Raw genomic sequence first — 24465 nt, forward strand, 5'->3', positions numbered from 1 at the left:
ATGTCTGTTGCTTGTCAAACATAGCAAAATGCTCATAAAGGCTTAATGGTGTAATAATTTCCTCTGCGTTCACCTCAAATTAGTGATAATTTCTGACGTTTTAATTTTAGTGCAGATTATTTTTGTGTTTGATTCTCATTCTTTTATTTGATTTTCAAAATAAAAAAGAAGTACACAGTTGATCATTTTGTGCGTGATGTTTGGTGCACGTCTTTATTCCAGGATGTTTGTTGCCCCCTAGTGTTGAAACACAGCCATCACAAGAGGAGTCATGACAGCAGGAGGCCACCAGGAGGAACAGCAAACACAGCTGCTCCTTCTTGTTGTTGCCAATGGTTCTGTTAATGGTCCTGATGGTGGCGCTGCAGCAACCGTCTAAAAGTTAAAAACTTTAAAAACTCACAACAGTCAGTCTTATGTGCTATGACTTTGCAACTTTTACCAAACCGTAGCCAGAAATGTTCAGATGCTTAAAGTTGAAAGTTTTTATGAAGCCCATCACTCTGTCTTTTGAAAAAAAAAAAACCTTTGAACCTAAATAATCTCCTCTCTATTTTCCCTCAATCTACAGAAAAACAGATAATTTGTAAACACTTGATCCAGTTGGTAGGGGAGTGTGGGGTTGGCTGGTACACTTTTCGCTCTCTTACATGTTTTTCTGGCATTATTTATATTAGAATAATTGAATCGACAGTAAATAGAAGTTTAATGTTTCAGCTACTAATTACACAAATGTTTTCCATGACTAAGTGATTTGTAATTAAAGCATTTTTTGGTTGTTTTTCCTTTTTTTGGCCATTTTATGGTTGGTCGGCACAATGTTAAAAATGCAAAAAAAAAAAAAAAACTGCATGGAGAGGAATTCATGGTAAACATTCAGAGGGTCCTGTGTTACGAGTTTGACAGGTACATCACAAGACTTTATGTGTGAGTGTCAGGTGTAATGACAACAAAGCGTTAGTTATCTGGGCTGTATGCAAAACGTTTCCTCATTCCTGGTTTGTCACAATCTCGCCAAACTTGCCACCTCCCCCAGATAAAACCTCCACATCAAGTTTGTTTGTCAAAGTCATGAATAGATTTGTGCGCTGCCGCAGATATGAACCTGCAAAATAATATAGTTATAACGAATCTACAGTACACAAGAAATACAGTGTGTAAAACCAGACGATCTGTTCTGTATCTGTTCCCAAAGTTTGTCTTGAATTGAAAAAAACGGTCTGCAGACTGATTTGGGTCAAGAGGAGCTGGTCTCTTTATGTTCTTCAAAATTGCTGAAGAACCTGCCCACCTGAATGTATAACAGGTGCGTCAGAGGACGGAGCAAAGAGACAGAGACACACATGCTGTCCCTCTTACTGTTGACATTTATTGAGTGAAAAAAAAGGTTTCAGTCAACAGCAGTAAGTGGGACAGTGTGCAGGAGCCTCTCGCTTTAAGTTCTTCAAAATTAATCCGAGGGAGCCGAAGGAAGTCGTACCAGGTGGAAGTAGCTTCGACTGAATATCTGTATGTAACGTTTATACAGTATTGTTTGACTGCAACTCTGCTTAATGTGCTGCTGTCCATCCAGGACACTCTTATACAGAAGAAAACATGCTTTTAACCAGCAAAGGTGTCAAAGAAGTATCTCTCTGGTGTTTTCATGTCCTAAAAATGTTTGAGATCCTGGTCATTATTGTCCATAATGTGTTTGGAAGCAAGGACATGAGAAAACCATAAAGATATTGAAACACAGATATCATGTTCGTATTTATATGATGCCTACAGTTTGGACATTTTTTTAAAGGTTATCCATCTCTGTATTCAGACATAAATTATCCCGAAAAAACAAACACAGACGTCTGACTGTGGGTTTAGTAAAATTTAATTTATCTACAATTATACCTCCATTCAGGCATACAGACTGATAGATTCTTTATTCATTTCAACTTGGTTCATAAACTGATAAGTTACACAATATCATACAGAAGCTGGATGCCAGTACTGGACAAAAAGTTGCAAAAATATCTTTTTTGTCTTTACATGTTTTCTGTCAGTGTTTTGCAGCATATTGTAGAGCGGTTAGATTGTGTCGTCAAAGTGAAATGGAACAACCGAGTGTTGAAATACACACTGAACTCAAACTGATGGGGGGGTGACCATAAATTCGGGGCGCAGCACAGACACACGTTGCAGATGATGCTAATGGTTGTCATGTTTATGATCAAATGAGAATTGTAACAAATCTGTTTAGAGTTGCATTTTTTGCTACATTTTAAATCCTCCACTCTAAGATTTCCGGGTGACTTATGTGCAAACATTAATCTAGCGTTTTTTTTCTTGTGATTATAAACTATATGACAACACATTACGATAAACACAAGACTGGAAAAATCCATCGCCAGCTGGCAGTAAAAGTAGCAGAGATGAATGCACTGACATGTTCAAATATTTTCGCCGTCACTGAAAACTGAATCCTTGGAAAAAAATGTCCAAACAACTAACGTGAACATGGGACGTGACGAGGAGGTAAAGAAAAATGAAGATAGCATGGCAGCTGGAGAGAGAAACTGCACCGGTACATCACTCCTATTCTTCAGTTTCTCAGGTGTGTTTCTGCAAAGTTTTTTTCTTGCCTGTTGGCAGACAAATATTCCCATCTCTCCTTTTCTTTCAGTGTTTTTTCCTCTAGTCCTCATCTTCATCTTCCTCGTAATCATCGTCCGTTTGGTCCCTGGCGTCCAGATCGTCTTCATCGTCCACCTGTAAGGAAAGCGTCACAGTCTAACTAAAAGCAAACACAAAACGCAGCTGAGTGATCGGGACACAAAGCAACGTCTTTGAGGTCATAAAGCTTACTACTCACCACACGCCTGCTACCAAAAACTACAACCACAGGTAACGGGTTCAACTGGGAGAAGACCTTTGGGTTTTTAACAGTTTTGAAGTCTAGTTTTTGTCTTGATGGTCAGATAAAATGAATTGCAGAGGACAATATTATGGACATCAGGTAGACTAAAGCTGGACATACACTGTAGTTAGGACTGTCACAATAATTAATTTTATATATACTATATACTTTCACAGGCATTACAGTTGTGTTAATTCTTGTTTTATATTCCAGTGTCTGAATAGTCTCATTTCGTCCGTTTTTATGAAAATTAACTTTAGTTTTTCTTATTTGAAAAGTGCTAATGAATAAAAGTATTTGTATAACGGCACGTAAAAATTGAACTAGAATTCTTTTTTTCTGTTAGCTTTTGAACCCACACTTTCACAATAATCATTACATGTGTTCCCATATTTTAAGATTTTTTTTTTGGTGTTTTTGCCTTTAATTGATAGGACAGCACAAGTGTGAAAGGGGGAAAGAGAGGGGGGGTGACATTCAGCAAAGCCTGCCTCATGGGGCGCTCGCTCTTCACTGAACCACCAGGCGCCCCACATGTTCCCATATTTCATTAAACAGAACTAAATAAAGAGAACATGTCCCTTATTAAAGCCGTGATGAATGTCATTTTAAATGTTATTTCATATTTTTCTACTCTGATATTTTACGGACGTGTCTATGAAAGCTCCTTTCTCAACAAGTTCCTGTGAGTGAGAACCAGAGTTAAAATTCCTGATGAATTGTGTAAAAAATATAATACTGATTGTCTACCGTCTCTCCGAGGTCTTTGAGTCTCTGTTTGAGGCTGTGGATCTTCTGGTCCTGGTCTGCGAGCAGCATCAGCAGGTCGTCCTGCTCCTTCTTGGACTCTTGCACCTCCGTCTGCAGTTTTGCTTTCTCTGTCTGCAAGATGGCCACCGTGCTGGTGGCTGAGGCCAGCTGCTGCTCCAGCTCCACCCGACTCTCCGACAAGCTCTTAGCCTCCTCCTGAAACCGACGAAGAAGAGGGAGAGGACAGAGGAGAAAAGGGTGTAGATGTTGAATAGAATGACCCAAAAATACAAATAATGGGAACTCGGGAGAAAACCCCAAATAAGTGATAAATATAATAAATAATTTCAGAGTGCTCAGAGCCAACGGTTTTTCTCCACACCTTGAGTTTCTCTGTCTCAGTCGTCTGTGCTGCGAGTCTGCTCTCTACTTCTGCAATCTTGGCAGCGTCTGATGAGCCGTCATTGCTCGAGAATGCATCTGAGGACTGAGAGAAACCGGTGGGAGGGTGATTTCATTAGTAACTGTCAAGAATAATGTGATATATTTAGCATAAAATATCACATCTGCGAGATATTTACCCCAGCTTCAGCTCTTCTGAGCAGCTCTTGTCTCTCTGTCTTCATCTGGTTGATTTCTGCCGACTGTGACTGAACCTGACTCCTCAGAGCCTCCAGCTCCTAAAACAGACAAGAGTCAAACGATACATGCAAAGCTACATATATAGATAGACATTTAATTTCCTTATCAATATGAACAATATAAAAAATATGTAAGCTTGACATTTCAGGGTGAAGTTTGGAGATATTTTAAATGGGTTTGGGACTGAGTGACAGAATGTGGGGATGTTAAAAGTTATTAAGAGGCAGAAGAATTTTGTCAGTTTTTGTCTTTTCATCTGATTTGTCCACAAAGACAGACATATGGAATAATGCCAGCCTCATTCTGTGCACATAGCATCAGTTTCATGCTAATTATAAACAAAACAGGAGTTTCGATCAAACTGGTGAAAGGGGAAGTGTATTTGTGAAGACTCCCACCTTGAGCAGTTCTGTGTTGTCTGATCCTGCTGCTGAACCCTCTGCTGTCTCTGACCGCTGCAGTTACACACAAAGAAAACAAAAGACATCAGTGAGGCATTATAATGTCATTTTCACCGTGGCAGGATCAAAGTTAAAATCTCCAATTTTAGGATAATACTCAGAATACAGCTGCAACAAATGACACTGTCATTGTCAACTCATTTGCTGATAATTTTCTTATTCTTTGTCTACAATGTAAGAAATTTGTGAAAAATGTCCAGTTTTCCCAGAGCCAGTTTTGTCAGACAAACAGTCAAAATCAAAAATGTGTTCATTTTACTATCATAAAAGAAAAACTAAAAAAACAGGCATGTCATCACATTGGAGAATTTAACTTAAAAGTGTTTGGAGTTTTTGCTTGAAAAATAACTTTAATATCAAGTAGATCATCAAGATAGCATCTGATTAACTTTCTGTAAATGGGCTATTACATTAATAAACCAACTGTTGCAGCTCAAAGAGTCCGTGCACATGACATGATTTTTGCACTCTGAAATCCATCGTTTTCAATACAGATGCTCCGTTGAGGCATGCATGCATTCCCAAGTGCCTCTTTCTCAGTGCACGAAGGCTGCACCCAGAAACAAACAAAGTCCAACTTTTGGAACGCAGCAACATGCTCTGCATGCCATCTGACAAAGATCAACCAATCACAGCCAGCGAACATCTTCCTTTTCTTCTGTAAATATCAGCCTGTGGTTAATATGGAGGAGAAGTTGATAAAGATGAGGTCCTTACTCAGGATTTCTGGTAAACAGGTTATGACAATGTGCTGATAATGGCCACTTAGCAACTTCAGACACAACCTGCCTCCACAGCCTTGATTGTTGGCGTAGAGTACGTACAACATAACCCAGTGCCTGTCCTCACGATTTTCAGGTGGTAAAAAAACGCAGCACGTGACCCACAAATTCCTATTCCCTGAGTGTTTCTCAAAAACACAGTTGCTCAAACAGAGTTTGAAGTTCGTTTGTAAGAATTTATTTGTTGCTTTAAGTCATTTTGCTTTTCTCGAAAACCATAGTTGATGACTGTTATTGTCATGTTGTCTGTCTGTTACCACGACAGTGAAGGTGCGGTCTGTAGTTTAGTGTGTGTCATCTATTATTCAAAGTCTGTCTGCTGTTTGTATGTTATGTTTGGATCCACCAGAGAAAACAAAACACAGTTTGTGTGATAATATCAACGGTTTTTGGATGACTTGGAGGGCAGTTTGTCTATTCAATCACGTTCTGCTGGTTGAACAGTGACCATGTCGCTGTGTGGGGAACGCCCCCCAGTGTGTCACTGTGTTGTGTGTCTGGCAGGGCGCGTTTTGCCTCAACAGCTCATCCACCTCCACCTGAAGTTTACACAAACAAACACTGTACGTAGACATTTACTAACCAGGGTGTTGATGAGAGCGTCTTTGTCACCGAGTTGTGTCTGAAGGAGTGTGTGCTGCTTGCGGAGCTCCTCCACCTCCTCTCTGAGCTGTGTGAGCTCCTCCGTCTGCAGCCCGTTCACCTGAGAGATGTCTCCCTGGCTGTTCGACTGACTCTGGTTCTCCTTACCTGAAAAACACACACACACCATGTTTATGATACAAATTTTTGTAAGATACTCACACAATAACACCAATTACTGTAAATAAGTAACATAACCCAAGTGATACTGGATTTTTTGAGCCAATAGTTTGATAATCAGGACTTTAATTTTTCTTTTTTATGACATAAAACCTTATTTTTCAGCCTGGAAGTTTGGCTCTTGTACAGAAAATGATCACACTAAGCAAAGAGTTCACATTCAGTTACTCTTTTTGAGAGTCTGTTTGGAGGCACGTCTGCTGCCGTCGTAAAACCGTATCTTGCGATGTCACTGCATATCACTGTGGCCCCATATCTCAGCAAGAAGCAGTAAAACTTTATCATCAGCTGGGACGGCAGTTCATTCAACTGACAAAACAGACACAGAGCATTTCTTTCTTTTGCTGTTAACAAATGAGGTGAACCCACCTAATTTTAGCTTGAGGATGTTGTACTGATCCTTGTGCTGCTGGATCTGGGAGAGCTGCTGGGTGAGCGTATTCTGCATCTGCTCGTTCTGAGACGTCATGGACGCTACCTGCTCCTTCAGCTCCTGGATCTGAGCATCCTGAGGATTGTACAATCAAAATAAACACGTCAACAGTCAAACACACAGATATGACACACAGAACCACACATAAAATTAGTCTGCTGTTTACCTGCTCTCTGATCAGCTCTTTATACTGAGTTACAATGTTGTCATGTTGTTCTAACGTCTTCTTCACCTCCTCTTCCTTCTTTTCCTCCTCACTGGATTTATGAACCGCTTTGGTGATCACACCTGTTCAGAAATAATCGTAAAAACTCTGTGAAACTTTGCAACTGCAATGATAAATTTGCCACTCCTGGATGTAGACAATCGTCTCTGACTGACCCTCCAGTTCTTTGACCAGCTTGGTGAACTCGTGGTCAAACAGCATCTGCTCCGGAGACGGAAAGACGGGCTGCGGCTTCTGCGCTGCCCGTGAGTACAGTTCATGTTTGGTGATAAAACCCAGTTTCTCTACAAAGTTTTCTTTTCCAATCCTCTTCTCGATGAGCTGCTTTAGCTTCTCTCTGCGGAAAACATTGACAAAGTGAGACGTCTCTTTAACCAACAAGGTCCTGAATGAGTATCTGGATCTTTCCAGGCTTTTGAAAGCTAGTTTGGTTTTGAAATAAAACTTGTGCTGACATATTTAACAGTTCTGGAAAAGTCTGATTACTTATCCATGTACTGAATTACTTGAATGCTAATGTACTATATGTGCACCTTTAAAAACATTTACAAAGTGCTTTGACAAACAGGGCAAAGCAGAAGCAAGAAGGGTTTCTTGCAGAGGCAAAGTAACTACACGAGCCAAACGAGCCAAAATTTAAAGTGGAATTACACAAGTGAGAAACAATTATTAGACATTAGTAACAATAGCAACTCATACTAATAAGGGTAAATACAATTGAAAGAATATTAGCAGTAAACAAAGAAATAATAGTACTAATAATACAATTAAACATGATTGAGAAAGAATAAAAGAATAAATTAAAAGACAAATTGAAATAAAATCTAACATAGATAAATTAAAACAGACTGCATGACAAAGACTCATGGAAATATCACAGTGATAACAAAGCTGAGGATAAAAAATTAAAGATCAATACTTGAAGCTTTCATAAGCATTTTCATCAATTATGCATCAGCCCAACTAGAGAGGTCTTTGAGCAGAACAAAATATCAGGCTGATTTCCCCTGTAGTTTGCTAGATTACCTGCAGACAGACAGATACACACACTAACACAAGCACACATAAACACACACAAGCACAACCAAACACATAATCTGCCTTATGCCTGGCGGAGACAATAACACAAAAAAACTTGATAATAAATCAATACTGGTTAAAGTATGTTTCTGGTACAACCACATTTAAATGGGGGTTTTAGACTAATAAGACTACAACAGTGCAGGTAAGTGTGTTTGCTGAGCCATTTTCAAGGTGTGTGTGTGAGCTGACACTTACTTGGTGTAGTTTTCCAGCGAGTTGTCGTTATAATAGATGCAGATGCCGAGAAGCAGCGCACACAAGCCCTGCACCAGCCTCTCATCCTCTCCCAAGTTCTCTGAGATCTGTGCTGTCAGCTGCACGAGTCGCATCCAGTCAAGGACTCATTCAACACCAGATAGTTTCTCAACTAACTTCTCGATAACTTCTCAACTCAAACATGAAATTAGATATTATATCTGAGAAAGCAGAGAAGATTAAACCAAATTCCTAAACGTTGTTAATGAAAAATCAACATAAAATGGTCTATCTGAAAAAAGTAAAATACTGAGTAACAGCTTAGGTAACAGTTTTTAAAGAAAGCTATGACTAAATACAGATATTCACTATAAGGAAATTACTATTGGAATTTAAATTAGTGGATAGTTTGTGTTATTGCTGCTTTAAGGATACGAAGGGAACGTTTTCCTGATTGTGCAGAAAGTGAGTGACAGCAATTGGACAGTTGCTGATCCAAGTACACAGCAGCATGAGGAGGCCCACTCTGGTCTGCACTTTACTGCCCTGTAGAGAAAAAACAAAAAAAACAAAAAAAATCTCAACATGTGATTCACGAATGACAGACAAAAAACAGCCAAGTCTTGATATGAAATATTCTAGACTATGAGGACTATGACTATTTTAGACTATGAAGATGTTCAAATATGTTAAGTTATGAACATCATTGCACAAGATCATAACCAGGATCAGACTGACAATAATTCAATTAATTAAAAAATTTGAATCCTGGTCATAGAAGTTTAAGATTTCGTCCAGATTTGGACATTAGTGAAGTCATTTCTTTAAAAGAGATTTTTTTTTTTTAATTATTGTGATTATTTAAAATTCAAAAAGAAATTTTGAAAAAGTAAAAAGGGGTGCTTATTAAATGCCAGATAAAGTGCTTAAATATGAGGTAGTGTTAATAAAGCAATAATTTTGTTGGCACAATCTTAAAAATAAGTCAAATTTTCTTTCCATTCTGACATGTTTTTGCCAATCACAAAGAAAAAAAATAAAGAAGTGGTTAAATGAACTCATCAGTGCTCAACTGGGAGCACTTCAATCACATCAACCATTAGTAGTTAATAAGGTTATCACAAACAAAAAACAACAACACAGTAAAAATTAATAACAATGAGTATATTCAAACAAGGTTAGATATCCTGTATTAAGAAATCAAAGTAAAGCCTTAAAAAAAACCTCATCTTCACCTTCAGCCATTATGAACTCAACAGTTCGACTAATTTGTGGTTTGCAATTTTAATTCTGCGAGCAACTGATGACTTGCAATCCAAGTATTATGAAATCAGACCTGAAATTTTATCTAACAGCACATGCATAGCAATAACCTACTAAATGTGCTTTTTACGAACAAAAAAGGAACTTAAATAAAGAAACAGGTGGTAAAAAAAATAATCATGCATTTCCATGACAACAGCTTTGAGAAGGAGAGGTTTAAGATCTACAACAGACCTCAACCTGGATTTTATTTCCTCTTTACAAAAGCCAATAGACACACATTAATTGGAAACTTGTGCGAGGAAGTCATTGTGCAGGATTTTTTTATCTCAATAAGCTGTAAATTTAAAAAAAATATATGATTTTCATGGAGTTGAAATGCATGACAATGAAACGGTGCAGAGATGAATATTATCTGCAAACTCTAAATTACTTAAAGGCTGCTAATGAGCTGGTGCATTAACACTTAATGCACATCATGCTTTAAAAAGAGCAGACCTCTTTCCCGAGCGAAATGCCAAACATTTTGTAAGTATGAAGATCTGAGCAGTGAAGATGTGGGTAAAATTAAACTTATCAGCATTACAAACTACAAAAACTTACGAAATCACCTTTTCAGATTTAGTCTCCAAATGTTACGAAATGCAAAAATGAAGAGGAAAAAAAAAGACAAGAAAATGACCACAAGTTGAATAAACATTGGCCTCTGTGGGAAAAAAATCATACAGTTTGCCTCTGTGTGTGTTTGTGTCTGTGACTGTGGTTAAAACTACAGTTTAAGAGTTAATGTCAAAGTCTCAAAAATGAAGGCACGTTCCTTCTTTCAAAACTGAAAATCACCATTATAATGAGTTGTAACATCAACCCATTAACGCTCAAAGCTAACTGACCACATTCTCGTTAGCCTGGGGGCTCATCAGGATGTGAGCACAATGTTTACAATGGTCCAGCTGGTCTCCCAGTTGAATGTGTCTGGGTTACCTCCACAAGCCACAGTGTCTAGAAGGCAACTTGTTCAGATGTCTCAACCACATTCACAGTCTCCTTTCAACACAAAGGAGCAGGAGTCTTTTTCTGGGCTGCTTCTGGACGTCCGAGTCCTCACTCTGTCCCCAGTCTCATTCTTTCCAGTCATTATTCCAGGTTAAGGATCATCTTTGGGATCAGCTCCCTCGTTACTACAACAGTCCAGTTAAAACCTGCACTCCCTCTGAAGCCACCCCAATTCTGACAGCACTCAACGTCCTGCACTCACTCAAACTATTTCCCTACTAGAAAGTGACATGAGCTCATTTTTATCATCAGGGGGAAGGGAGCAAAGACCTCCAATTTTTGTCTACTGCCCAGCTGACAATTCACCAGACCCCTACACCAAGCACTGGCCTTTGCTCTTCCATCACATCTTTCAGCTGAACAAGACAAAATAACGTGGCTGCCTGCGAAAGAGGTCCAGTTTCCCCGATTCAGATGTGGTCACCTCACTTGAGACCACACTAGCCAAAAACAAAGATGTGTCACCCAAAAGCAAACAGGGTTCCCACACATTGTCACTGTTGACCACCTTGCTTGTTAATGGAGAAAATTAGAAAAACTTTCCATGACCTTTCAAGGACTTGAAATATTTTTTTTCTTGCCCCACTCGCCCGGCATTTATTTAACATAAAATTCAAACTTTATTCCAACATAACTTCATGACGGGTTCAAGGACTGCCGAAAATTTGAAAATCCAGCTATAATTTCTTTTCTTTTTCTTTTTTTTTTTTTTTTACAGTTTCTGGCTGTGATTAATTGTGTCTTTTTTCTTGCCTTTCAAAATTTAAGAAAACAATATCACTGCAAATTTTTAAGTTTTCTTCAAAAATTGTCCAAATATTTTTAAAAAAAGGAAAGAACACCAAAACCTTTAAAAGACAGCATGCCTTCCAAACTTGTTTCCTTAAACTTTTCCTCTTTTTTCCATAAAAATTGTCTTTTTTTAAGAATTAAAAAAATCCCCAAAACCTTTAAGAACACATGCCTTCCAAACCCATTAGCATTTTTTTAAAAAAATAAATTCATTGTTAAGTTAAATTAACATTATTTAACGTATTACGTACAGCACATTTCAATGATTTTTTCAAAACTTTTAATGATTTTTACTAGTTCCATTACTTTTCCAGGCCTAGAAAATGTGATTGTGAAATTCAATAAATTTTCCCGGTTTTCCATGACCGTGGGAACCCTGACAGCTAAGAGTTTTAACAGGAAGGTGCATATACAAGCATGCATTTCAGCAGAATATCAAAAACTCCCATTGCAGAGTCTTCAATAGGAAAACAATAGAAAAGTTGGCATCTCAAGAGGATGCATAAAATAGAGTTCTCTATTGTCTTCCTGCAACAACTCTAGAAAAATGTTTTATTCCTCTATAGGGTTCTTTCCATAGTGTCAGACACTTATAATAACAATCTGAGCCTGTAAGTGGCAAAAATGAGCACTTTTAGTAGATGTGCACTAATGGTGTGCGATTGCCCTGAGGATGACATTGCATCTTGTTTTGTGGCTGCCAGCTGCAGCGGTCTCACTCAATACCAGACCAGTTTCAGTAGTTGTTGTTCCCATTTGTTGCTTCAACACAAAAACATCAGAAAATAAGATTGAGCTTGAAAAATACCCAAGTTCTGCTTTGAATCTATTTTCTTACCACCTGAATCCAGAGTTGAGATTGAATAATCCTTCTAAGTACAAACTATAAAACCTCCTTGGACGAAGCATTTGTAAGCAGGTGCATGTAAGTATGAAAACCAGACAAACAAGAGTGGCGATCTCTCACTCGGACAAGAAAAAGACCCAAAAGCTGCTGCAGCACACTTCCTGAACACGCAGATAAGGGCTTGCAGCACAGCAAACACACCAAGGTCACAGCTCAAAGCAAGTGTTAGGATGACAAAACCAAAAAAACAAAAGCTGCTGTGTCCGTTTTCTCTGAACCTCTCATGTGTCCACTTCTGTACATCCCCACTCGCGAACAAAGCGAGAACAACTAGAGCTTCCAAATCTGTGGGAATGAGTGCACCCGTGTGCCACCCTGATGAGGAAGAACGGGGTCATAGACAAAAGTTAGGGATGAAAGAGGGGTAGTAAAGAGTTAAAAGGGAAGCAAGATGCCCCAACACATGGGCCAACATGACCCCTCCTACAGATGCCAAGCCAAATAACCAGCCTAGGTGCTGCCCAGACACACACAACACACACACAGATACACGTTACTTACCCGCCGGACGATCTTATCTCCCTGCAAAACCACAATAATGTGACACTGTTCTGTTCACTGTTGTTGATTTTTAACCTATATTTGCCAAAAAATCCTCCTATGAAGTCACACATGACCTGTTAGCATTTTTTAATTCCTGTGGCTAAGTGCCGCTGTTGTGGTCCTACCTGGGAGAGGATGTTGGTGCATTGCTGCAGCAGGGAGACGGGGGGCTTTCCCAGACTGGTGGCCAGTTGGACCCTCAGCAGCTGCTCCTTCTGGGTAAGGTTGTCCTGCAGGGCGTGAGCCAAGGCCACAGCAGCACACCAGTTTGAGAGAGAGTCTGCTGAGAACAGGCCTCCACACAGCAGCTGGCCCGCCGAGATGGAATTAGCTGAAGGAAAAAAAGTGAGAAAGTCAGTAAATAAAAATAAGCAAAAGTCTGTGTGTGCTAATATAAACTGTGTAATTGCTGATGTACTACAATAACTATGCAGAAACACCTAAACCCGTTCAGCTCCAGGCCAGACTCCCCAAAAGACCAATTTATAAATCAAACCTAAACAAAATAACAAAATGTAGGCTCTGTCTCCTCATATACAGATTTTTTTAAAATGGATGTTTCCTCTGCTTTTTGCCCTCTTGTTCACACGCAAACACAATTTAAATGACCAAAAGTAAGCTTTTAAAGCACCGATTTGTCAAAACTGCTGTTACTTTGTATCCATATGGACGTCCAAAATTTCATTTTTTTCCTGTTTCAGGAAAAAAATGACTTTATCTCCTCAAATTGCTCAAGCCTATTGTTGTTTTGTGTATTGATCATGAGCCAGAGAGACTGACAGCCATGACTGCCGTTTGTTTACATTTTGTTAGCATTGCTTGGTCTAATAACCACTTTGTAGTTAAAACTCTGTATTGCTGCACGGCTTTATGAACTAAGGGAGTCATCTGCTGCGCCCAGGATTGCTTTAAAGGTATACTATGCAGGAATTGTTGGCTACTGTTTGTAAACTGCATCACCAGCAAAAGTAAAGTAAAAGCCACTCCCCAAATTGCCATATTTGTGGGGGATTTTTTTAGCGCTGTGTCTCTGATTTTTGTAGCTTCCTTGGAATTACTGGAGTACTGTTTGAATGAGCAAAACCCAGATATATCAGGACAAATTGTCTATTAACTCTTGAAAAGAACTGATAATGCCACTTATAAGTTCTCAAGTTGGTGTAACTGACCATCAATGGTGGAGGGCAGCAGCGTAGCTACGATCTCTCCCTGTCCTTTCTGGTTTTTGTACAGGAAACACTGGAAACAGTAGAGGACTGCACAGCGAAGCACAAATGGTTGTCTCTCATTCACCATGGACATGAGCAGCACCACGATGGCTGGTCTACGGACAGTAAAGAAGAGACATCAGTACCGAGTTTACTATCAGATGGATATGAGAGATTAATGGTGGCGTGTTACCTCGGAGGGTTCGAGGGAGCGTTCACAGACGCAAAGTAGTCCTGGTTGACCTGTGAGCCTCTGATAACCTCTGATACAGTGTTGATGGTCTGAAAGGAAGAGCGTTAGCTTGAATGTGGTTTGTCTCAAAAGCAGCCAGGTTGTTTTCTGGATTCAATTTTGTTTTCTGTCGTTACCTCGGTGAGGATGTCAGCCGGCACACCAGTAGCCATGAGGATGGTGCACAGCTGCTGCAGCAGACCGCACTGGTACATGGACTTCTGACAGCTGGCTGTGGCTCCAGGAGAGTTCACTGGAGACACCATGACTCGCACCAGCTGGGAACATAACATCGTATAAGATTGTAGCAAAGCATCGCTGTCAGCTATGCTTGTTTAACTCTTAATTAAATTAAAGTTCTTTTTTTTGATATTTTGTTCATTTGGTTTCACTACTTAGCAGCAATCATTCAATCATCTACAATTACGTATGTTTACAGGGTAAATCATTTTTCCAGCTTTTACACTCTAAAAGCAAATGCAACAACAAAAAAACCAAACATTTCAGAAAATGAAAATAAATAAATAAATGAACAGATATAAAAATACAGAGTTGATCTATCCAATTTAAACAGAAGAAGAGTGATTTGAGAAAATACACATTTTCCTCTTCTTCCAGATTTCTTCAAGTTTAGTTTCCTTACGCCTTATTGAAAAGGTAATTCTCTCCAATAAAAATATTTCATAATCTTTATCATACAAGCTCTCTACTGATGGGGCACCAGGCTGAAGACATTTTGTTGTAATCGCTTTTCTTGCAGCTGAACTCAGTATTCCAAATTTTGTTTTTACATTTGTAGATGTTGAGGCTAAAATGCCAAACGGGAGCTCATCCCACTTAAATGAACAGCTTAACTTCAGTGTGACTGCTCTGCGTTACCTGCAGCATCAGGTGGAGGTTGGTGACCTTCTGTGCAGACCAGCCGGAGTTATCATCACCGACCTCAAACCAGGGCTTCATCCTCTGAATGTAGGAGCCCTCTTTGAAGAAGTTCTGGTTGGAACTGTTGTTCTTTAGCAGGTTGAGAAGCAACAGCAAACAGTCCTCCACCACGATGCCTGCACAGCAGAGAAAAGACAGATTAGGACATCTCACAAGGAAAAGAAAATCCTGAAATTCAAGAAAATACAAGTAATGTGATTGTATATGAGTCTTTAGAGACAAATCTGTACTAAGGATCACAAACTTCTGAATATCAAAATGCCTTTACCTCCATCACTGCTGCCCTCTTCTGTGATGATATCTAGAAGACGCTCAAATGCGTTTTCAAATGCCACAATTTTCTGAATGGCAGCATTGCTTTTAGTCAGCTGCTGAAGCAACAGCAGGCCCTGTTGGAATCGAAAATAAAGGATGTCATTCATCTGACAAAAAGAGCTGTGTTAGACATTTTTAGCGGATGTTCAGACCAAAAGGGTTGCGTTGGTTGGGGCATAATGTTTAAGGTACTGGTTAAACAGGAACACGATCTAGGAAGTCAAGTTTATGTAACCGAGTTGTGAGTTTGGAGTATAGACTGTAAAAAAAGGTGGAAGACATGACGGCTCCTCAAACATGAAGCCAAAACGTTGTGATCGCTCTCTGGTGACTGGCTGCAGTACAGGTCATAAATCCCGCCCCCTCCATGTTAGCTGATGGGACATGAGCCAAAATAATACCTCAAAGAACACAAATGATTTTTTCTGGAAGATGTTTTTTGTCATTTACAGTAGTTCTTGTAAACCTGTTTTATGTCCAATTTCCCTGTTGCTGACAGGTTTGGTTTTTATGAGTTATTTAACCCTTTGAAACCTGGATCTACATAACTTTTTTTTCCAGGTAATTTTCTTGGACTTTTTACTAATTTCAAGGTCATTTCTTTTAAGATGCTCAGTGTCTTCTTAAAATGTTTTTGAAAGAAATCAAGCCAATTTGCCCAGGTTTCAAAGGTATAATGCTATAAAAAAAGGGGATTTGACGTCATGATTGACAGCTGTGTGCGCCAATCCATTTGCTCGTGTTCAGTGGCAATGAATTCCACCAACATGGAGATTTCTGCAGACTGTGACTCCAAATAACGTCACCAGTGCAACACTCAGCAAGAATGTGTGCGTGTATATGATTGGCTAACACAGCTCCGTGTCAAATGACTTTATGTAGCATTGCAGCAAAATCTGAGCCAGTTTAAACTTGCTTGTCAGACATCCGTGCTGTTTGTTGCCAGAGTCCTCTGTGGCTGCTAACAGCGGCCTCAATCAAATAAATCTGAGGGACGCTTTTTTTTTCCACAAAGAGCTCTAGTCGGTCTAAATGTAGACTTTGTTTTAAAGGATTTTTTTACTGGTTTATTAAAATAAAGTAGCTTAAACATTAGAGAAAAGTACTCACATCATTACGGATTACTTCTCTGGAGTCTGCCAATAAGTCCATCAATCTGGAAACACCTGCGGATGGACACATGAATAAAAAGGTCCATTAAATAATGGTTCAGTTCAATTTAAGTCAATTTTATTTCCCAGAGGGCAATTTGAAATTGGTTAAAGTAAAAATAAAAAGGTGGGACATTCCAACAAACTGACTGATCTATTTGTATGAGTTGTAAGCTTTTCTACAGGTGACAGATGCCCTCAGTGAAGGGATACAGAATTACAGAATGCTGATATAAAACTAACAGTGAGTAAAATCCTTACATTACATCAGATGTGGGGCAGAGACACTCACCCATTGGGCTGACCAGGATGATACCCTGCACCTGAACCCCCTGGTTCTTCAGGAGTGCAGTCAACAGCTTCACTCCTGGCCAGCGCACGTGGAAATCAAACTCCTAAAAAACACATCAGTGCATATATGCGTCAGGCAGTTGTTGAGGCAAATATAATAACATGGACCACTTGAGCATAACCAGTTCAGTACCTCCAACAGAGTGAGCAGCAGAGTCACATGTTCAGGGTCCTGAATGAACTGGTCTGTGAACTGGGCACCGAGGTCATCAGCCTGTTTCTGGGCAGTCTCATCTGTGGAGGAGATTTAAAGCTAAAATAAGTCACATCTCCAATAAGTACTGCAGCAGTGTAGTGAGGGGACCAGTTGGTTTGTTCATAATAATCAGCCTGAGTTAGAAAGTAATGCTTATTCATAACCTGTGACGTCTCTAAACTCTTCCAGAGTCTTCACTGGGAGCTTGCTGTTGCTCGCTCATTTACTTGCCGGTATCACTGGTGGGTTACAGTTATTGAATGAAGACTTCACACGAAATATGTGAATCAATTTCAGAAATATGCATGTGCTCAGGATGATACTTGTGAACACGCCTTCTGGGAAAACAAAAGGGCGACACACAGATGAGGGGAAAGCTAGATTAGAGGGTGAACAGGATGAGCTCAGTAGTGTTACTGTAAAGGGGATTCTGTACATTAAAATAAACATTTTGCGTGAGATAAGCAGAGAGCTTTAGTGTGACAAGATGGTTAGCAACACCAGTTAGAGTAAGTGTGTACCCACATAGTCATCTTACCACTAATAAAAAGATACTTGAATGGTGTCTAGCATCGCCAATGGTTTTAGACCTATTTATTCATGTTTTGACATTTTTATCTGGAAGATATCAGCTTCATCCCCAAATAGGGCTAAAACAGTAGTATGAGATTTTCATGATAACCGTTTCAGAAAGCCATGGTTTTACAGCATCAGGATTTTTGCACAATTATTATTGTTATTGTTGTTACTACTACTACTACTACTACTAAAAATAATAATGGTAATAACAACAATAACAACAATAACATCAGTTACAATATGCCTTAAATTATTAAACAGAAGGGTTTTTTGTTGAACAAATGTTTTATTATAAGGGGAACTTGAAACTATTTTTTATGGATGTGTAGAAAGTCTGACAAGCAGTTGAGGAGGAAGAAAGATCCACATGCACAAGTGATATTCTTCGTCTGGTTGCATGTTTTTATATACACCGTACATGTATCACATAAATGTACACTGTATGATAACTGTCGACAACGCTATAGGATTGTAAAGTTACATTTAAAGCTACAGTGCTCAGTATATTAAGACAGTGGATCAAATGTGTAATGTCAAAGAGGTCTTTTATAGTAATGACTCTGTACAGGATTATCTGCAGACCTTTTTTTGCTTCTTTCAGCTTGTTGTTTTGGTTTTCAGGCAACTGCTTTCAGTGAAAATGCTCAGATAAACCCACTGTACTGACCCTGATTAGCATTGAAAAGCAGACAGAAAAAGCTTGCAACTGACTGGAGAACATAGTGGAACATTTAGCAGCTAAAGATACAGAAGGTTGAGACCAAAAACTAAGTTTAGGGTGAATACTGGACTTAAATTTGCTTGTAAGGTATACTATGAAGGGCTTGTGAATAGTATTGGATAGACTCCAACGGAAATAATTCCTCTCAGTCATCAGTTATGACGAACGTGAAGTGTGTGTGGTTTCTGGGCTGCAGCCTTTGGGCAGTGGTGTACAGCCCCCAGCACAGGTGAGGTCGGGACTTAACAAAAATGTAGCGACCAGGTGCCAGACTGTAAGCAGCACACATCCAAGAGGAGGCTACAAAATCACTGACACAGAGCTGAAAAAAACACAAATATAGCGAGGTGAAATCTCAAGCGGACATTGCTTGTTCCAAAATAGAAGTTAAATTGGAGTCGGCTTTAACTTTCACTGGCGAGCACTCAAGGACCGGATGGAGATGCAGAGCAATACGTGCCATTAGTTAGCTTAGTTAGCTTGCTTAAGTAGTGCTTTTCCACTAAAACAACCGTAACGCTTCTATAATAGTCCAGTGGCTTGCAGTGTATTTACAAGCAGTGTAGAGAGGACGGACCAAGACTGGAGGTTGTGTTTACAGAGAGTAAGCCACAATTCCTGCACAGTATACCTTTAAAAAACAAACAAAACAGTATAATTTCACCAAAACAGTGCAAAAACAACCATGTATTAAAGTGTGAGGGAAACAAAGGAGCATTACCAGACGACAAATTAACAGCAAGAGGTTCGGGGATGTGATGGGATTAGTGAAGCATTATTGTTACCACCCAAACACCTTCTAGTCACTTCTCCAGTGCCAACTGGTTTTAGTGAAGTTAGTTACATAGCAGTGCTCTAACTACAGCAAGGAAAGCTCGGCTTCAGTACTGACCAGGCATGGAAACATTCTTATGCTTCCCTGAGGCAGAGAGAGGGGTTACTGCGTCTGCGAGGGCAGGTGGGGGGGAAGAGGAAGTTTAAAGGCTCACCCAAAAGCTTGCATCCATTTCAACCACTCTGAAGAATCAGCTGACTGATTCTTGTGAAGATATGCCATGACAACAACCGAAACTTGAATTTTATCAGCTATTGTACTGCAGCAGACTATTAATGAGCTCTTTTTCTGTAACCCAACCAAAAGCAACATATGATTTGTAAGTGCTGCTGGTGGTTAGGGGGGGAGGAGGGGGGGGGGTGGGGGGGGGGGGGGGGGGGGGGGGGGGGGGGTGGTCATGTGGGGGGTTCATGCACAGTCAAAGAGTTTTACCTTCTGATTCATCTGTAGGGTTAAAACATGGAAGAGAAAAAAAGAGATGAGAATCTTTAACTAAAGCAGTCATTATCGCTGTACAGAGGAGGGGAATGCAAATTCATTAAAGTCCAGTGGACATTAATTGAACTAATTTTTTGCATGCAAAATAAATTAATGGCTCAGTCACCGTTTACAGCAGCCATTATCTTCAAACGATTACGAATTTAAGGTAAATGTCATAATTTCCAATAATAATGGGAGGGTTTAATACCTTGTTCTTCCTCCTCATCGTTGCAGATGATGTTGTACAGTGTGTCCAAAGCATAGCCAAGGATCTCAGAATCAGACCTGTTCATGTAGTAGGAAGAAGCAGAGTGTTAACAAAACACAGGCTTTGTTGTCCTGAGTCAAATGAAACACAAAACTCTTTTTAGGACAACGTGACCAAACAACACAAATAACACATCAACATACCTGTCAGTTTGCAGAATGTTAATCAAGTGATCCATTGCCTGTGTGCCAACTTCCATGCGATATTTCTACAAAAGATAACAGGGAAGGCAAGTTTATTTGTAAAGCACCTTTCAACAACAGGGAGAGTCACAGTGTTGTATTTAAGACATGGAAGGCATTGAGACACAAGAAAGATAAAAATAAGTTATAACTGATAAAACCAAAAAATGACAGCTGCAGTGCAGATATAAATCAGGGGTTTAATAAAAAGTCCCAAATTTGATTAATTAAAAAACACTGTGAAAACTGAAAAAGTGACTTAAAATAACTGTTTTTTGTGAAAGATCGTTCCAGATATGTGTTGCATAAAAAAAATAATGCTTTTGCAATTGAGATGTATTTGGTGAAGAATGCTCCTAAAACCTGAATTATAGCGGCATATTCCTCATTATAATTGAAAAATGCCATTTTTTTGAAAAAGACCTATTTCAGAATATCCAAACGGAATATGCTGTTTACACGACCTGGATCAAATTCACAACACTGTCTTACTGGAAATGAAAGCGGAATATATTACTGTGCATTCAAACAAAGTCAATGACACATTGTTCACAGGGCAAGATGTTTTTAAAAAATAAAGGAATTTCAATCCACATCTACAAAGAAAAATTAGCAATCATGAATTTGTATTGTATTTCTTATAAAGTGCAGGAAGTCAACACGTCCTCGTCTGTGTTTCTGACCGGCACTGAGACCACTGCATGTCAGTGTGCAGCCCTGTGCCTCCTAAACCCCTTATTCATGCCTGATAAACTCATTACTCATGGCTGATGTGGCAGCCAGCAACAAAACTGTTTATAAAGAGAGCTGAGAGTTGGCTTTGGAGAGGTTTATGTTGATGATTAGTTCATTTCATTCTGCAGAGTTTGACAAATGAGAGCTTTATCCATGACAGTGTGACAGAGGAGAAAACGTTCACAAAAAATATCCAAACTCTACATACATGAGGTTAATTTTGCTGACAACTACTCCTGTAAATTTAAAAAAAAAGGTTTAACAAAAACCCCATCACACATTCAGGATGTAATATCTACTTGGATAAAAAAATTAAAATAATGCAGTCGGCAACAACCCTGCAATAAATCCTACCTTTAAATAGGTTATTGTGTTCAGTTTTTATTCAAACTGCTTTTTATACTGAGAGGTGTCTCTTACGTTGTGTACACGCCATTTATATTAAAGACAGTCAGACTACACACACACACACACACAACACACACACACAACAATTTAACAGGACCACAGACTCCGAAACAATCATAAAATTAAACCATCACCTTTTTAAAATAGTTTCAGCAAAAACTGATCATTATAACTTCCAGTCTGAGTCTGTATTAGATTTAGTTAGGTTTACCTAATAAACTGACAACAGGTTGTATTTATACTGAACCTGTTTCTAATTACTTTATTTTTCTATTTTACCTTAGAGAGGGACTTAAGAGCCCGAACAGCATCTCTGCGGTCCTCTAGGAGTGTCGAGGACGCGACCCGGTCACACAACTTCTGGATCTGTCAGAAGAGATATCATTATTTATTTCATGGAGTACAAAATATAATCAGAAATTTAGTTGGTCTGCAGGTCATGAGGCTAACAGAAAACATTCTGTTTTTTTTTTAAACTCTTTCCTCTAATCTTTGAATATTACTGGAAAGGAAAAAACACATTCTTTGGTTAACATGGTCACAATAAGCAAAGATATTTAACTGGTATTATATGCCACATTGTTTTAATATAAGGAGCCAAGCTCAATTTTCTCTGGCAAAAGAAAAGAGAATTTAATTGAAATAAACAATACGGTACAGTGGGACAAGAATCAATAAATAACACAGTAAATTGATAGTAAATACGATTTACCAACTCAAAAAGTGGATTAATGTTTAGTTACTTTTTAAATACTAAAAAGAAAAAAAAGACAGCACTTAAAAAGTTAACATGCTTTCTTGATGGATGTATTGTGCGTTCTGCAGGGGGGACAAGATGTCTTCCTGAACAGCCCAAACAGGAATGTCTACAGACAAAGATCTGATTATGTGGCTATAACACTCCTGCAATGGCTGAAAACCTGCAGTACACATGTGTACTCTACATGTGTCTCGTAAGTACATTAATTAAGATGTTGTTTGTTTTAGAGTGACCTCTAACTCACCCAGTAGAGCGTGCGCCAAATATACGCGGCCGGGTTCAGTTCCAACCTTTGGCCATATCAGTGCAAACTGAATATCTGTCGGTGCTTAACACAAGCAACTTGAATAGGGCTGAGACGATTACTCAGGTAAGTCGAATAATTATTGAATATTGATTTTTTTTTTTTAAAGAAAAGGCAATTAGTTGCTTGTTCACTATAAGGGACCTTAGACTGTCTTATTTTGTCCTCTGTCTATTACTATTACCCTTTAACAAAGCAAAAGTAATTTAATGAAAATATTTGCGCCCGCATATCCAATCACTCAATTAATCAAAAGAATAATTGGTAGATTACTCAATGAATAAAATAATCGATAGCTGCAAACCTGACCTCAAATGTGTTTGGACCCAGAATTGTGATGAGAAATATTTACTATTTTCTGGACTTCTAATGCCCCTTGAGAATAAAATGATTCACAATACAAATTTTTTTGCATTTCAAATGTAAATAAGTGGCCAAAGTGCATAAGAAAGCACCAAAATAGAGCTTGTTTTAGAAAGAAAAAAGTGCCAGAGGAGGATGAATATCCTCAAATTCTAGAAACGCCCCTGTGTACACCTGATCTGTGCAGGGCTTTTGCAACTGTATTTACCTCATGTATTCATTTGATCTGATATATATTATTAATGTCTGTTCCTGTGTTTTTGCAAAAGTGGCCCTTGGGCAAGGCTAGTTGAGTGTCCCTGCAATAAAGAGATAAGTCTTTAATGAAAGTAACCGTTAGATGCAGATCAACACGACAGTGCTTTGCAAGAAGAAGGCCTATAAACACTGGCAACAAGGCTAAACAATGTATGACTAATATATGACTACCATGTACATACTTAAGTATATTGTATAAAAACACAATGACGTTTGCAACGTCTGCAATGGTGCAAAGTGTGGTGCAACTGAAAAAATAATGTAACCAGTTGTTTACAATGAGATGAGGATTATTAGAGGATATTTGAAAATAAAGATAATGCAGAAAGATGTTCGTTAAGCGACTGTCAACTGATACTCCTCCTAATCCTTATTGTCTGTTTTCTACCATTCATTTTGCCATTCATTACAGCTACACGTAGAGAAAACAGCAGATATGTCAGACAGCCTGCTGCTGACTGACAGGTAGCCTACGTTAGCTAATTAGCTTCTAACAAGCTCAATTTAAGAGGGCCCCAGCCTCTTAATATTTCATCCTGAGTGTTTTTTAAGAGAGGGGATAATTAAGCCTAAATGTATAAACACGCGGTTTATTGCTGACGTGTCTTAGTTTTTTCAGGTACACAGTGGTGGAGGTGTTAGCCTGTTAGCCGCAGCTAGCCGCAGCTAGCCGGGCTGGTTTCCTACCGTCTCCGCTCCGGACGGCTGCGGCCCGGCTGCCTGTCCACCCATCACTCCTCTGAAGAAGTTCATGTTTACAGACGGCCTATCGATGCTGTATTCAAAGCGTCTCTCCTTCCGAAAAAAACTCAGACTCCCTCGCCAGTTGTCCGCGTAATAACTTTATGAATAAAAGGAAAAAAAGACACAAACAGGTGATTTTCTGACAGATCGGCCCGGATCGACCCCGGAACACAAATGTGAGTACACTGCGCATGCGCGCAGACGTGGCGATACGTGGCTGATCAGCAGACAGCAGAGTTCACTGATTTAAAGGGCAAGAAAAAGTCATCGATAACAGTGTCAGTCACCAATACAAAGATCGATTTTACTCAGCTCATCACCGTGAAAGGGATATTAAAAGAGCAGTGATGTTAGAAATAATGCATAAAATATTGGTGTTTTATTTGCAAAATATATTTAAATACAAAAAAGAAAAGGACTCCACAAGCAGCAGAGAGGCTTCTGTCAGTGCTACTTTCGTAGGCTATACATAACATAATATAATATATTTGGTGTGATGTGATGTGATGTGATATTATATTATATCATATTATATTATATATGTCTACATGTAGCAGGGAAGTAGCACCAAATTCTGGGCCCTATTCA

The 24465-nt window shown here is 39.1% G+C and overlaps 1 protein-coding gene across 5 annotated transcripts; it reads right to left on the bottom strand.

Annotated features, from left to right (window-relative positions):
* Positions 1-1849: 1849 nt before the first annotated feature.
* uso1 (USO1 vesicle transport factor) lies at positions 1850-24055 on the bottom strand. 5 transcript variants are annotated; one of them, XM_042484789.1, is made up of 27 exons: positions 23821-24055; positions 21728-21814; positions 20267-20331; positions 20064-20140; positions 19808-19819; positions 19433-19486; positions 17178-17278; positions 16986-17088; positions 16653-16708; positions 15496-15616; positions 15165-15343; positions 14423-14563; positions 14247-14335; positions 14015-14169; positions 12971-13176; positions 12804-12824; positions 8723-8833; positions 8288-8406; positions 7165-7346; positions 6950-7071; positions 6720-6858; positions 6112-6278; positions 4684-4740; positions 4225-4323; positions 4026-4130; positions 3644-3859; positions 1850-2745 (listed from the first exon to the last, which is right to left on the bottom strand). In XM_042484789.1, exons 1-27 carry the CDS (start codon positions 23884-23886, stop codon positions 2671-2673), a joined length of 2925 nt encoding a protein of 974 aa, XP_042340723.1. In that variant the 5' UTR covers positions 23887-24055; the 3' UTR covers positions 1850-2670. The 5 variants fall into 5 exon arrangements, with proteins under 5 accessions (XP_042340723.1, XP_042340725.1, XP_042340724.1 ...); XM_042484791.1 differs by lacking the exon at positions 19433-19486; XM_042484790.1 differs by lacking the exon at positions 12804-12824.
* Positions 24056-24465: the final 410 nt, after the last annotated feature.

The sequence above is a fragment of the Plectropomus leopardus genome, chromosome 4 (assembly GCF_008729295.1).
Source record: "Plectropomus leopardus isolate mb chromosome 4, YSFRI_Pleo_2.0, whole genome shotgun sequence".
Taxonomy (NCBI): domain Eukaryota; kingdom Metazoa; phylum Chordata; class Actinopteri; order Perciformes; family Serranidae; genus Plectropomus; species Plectropomus leopardus.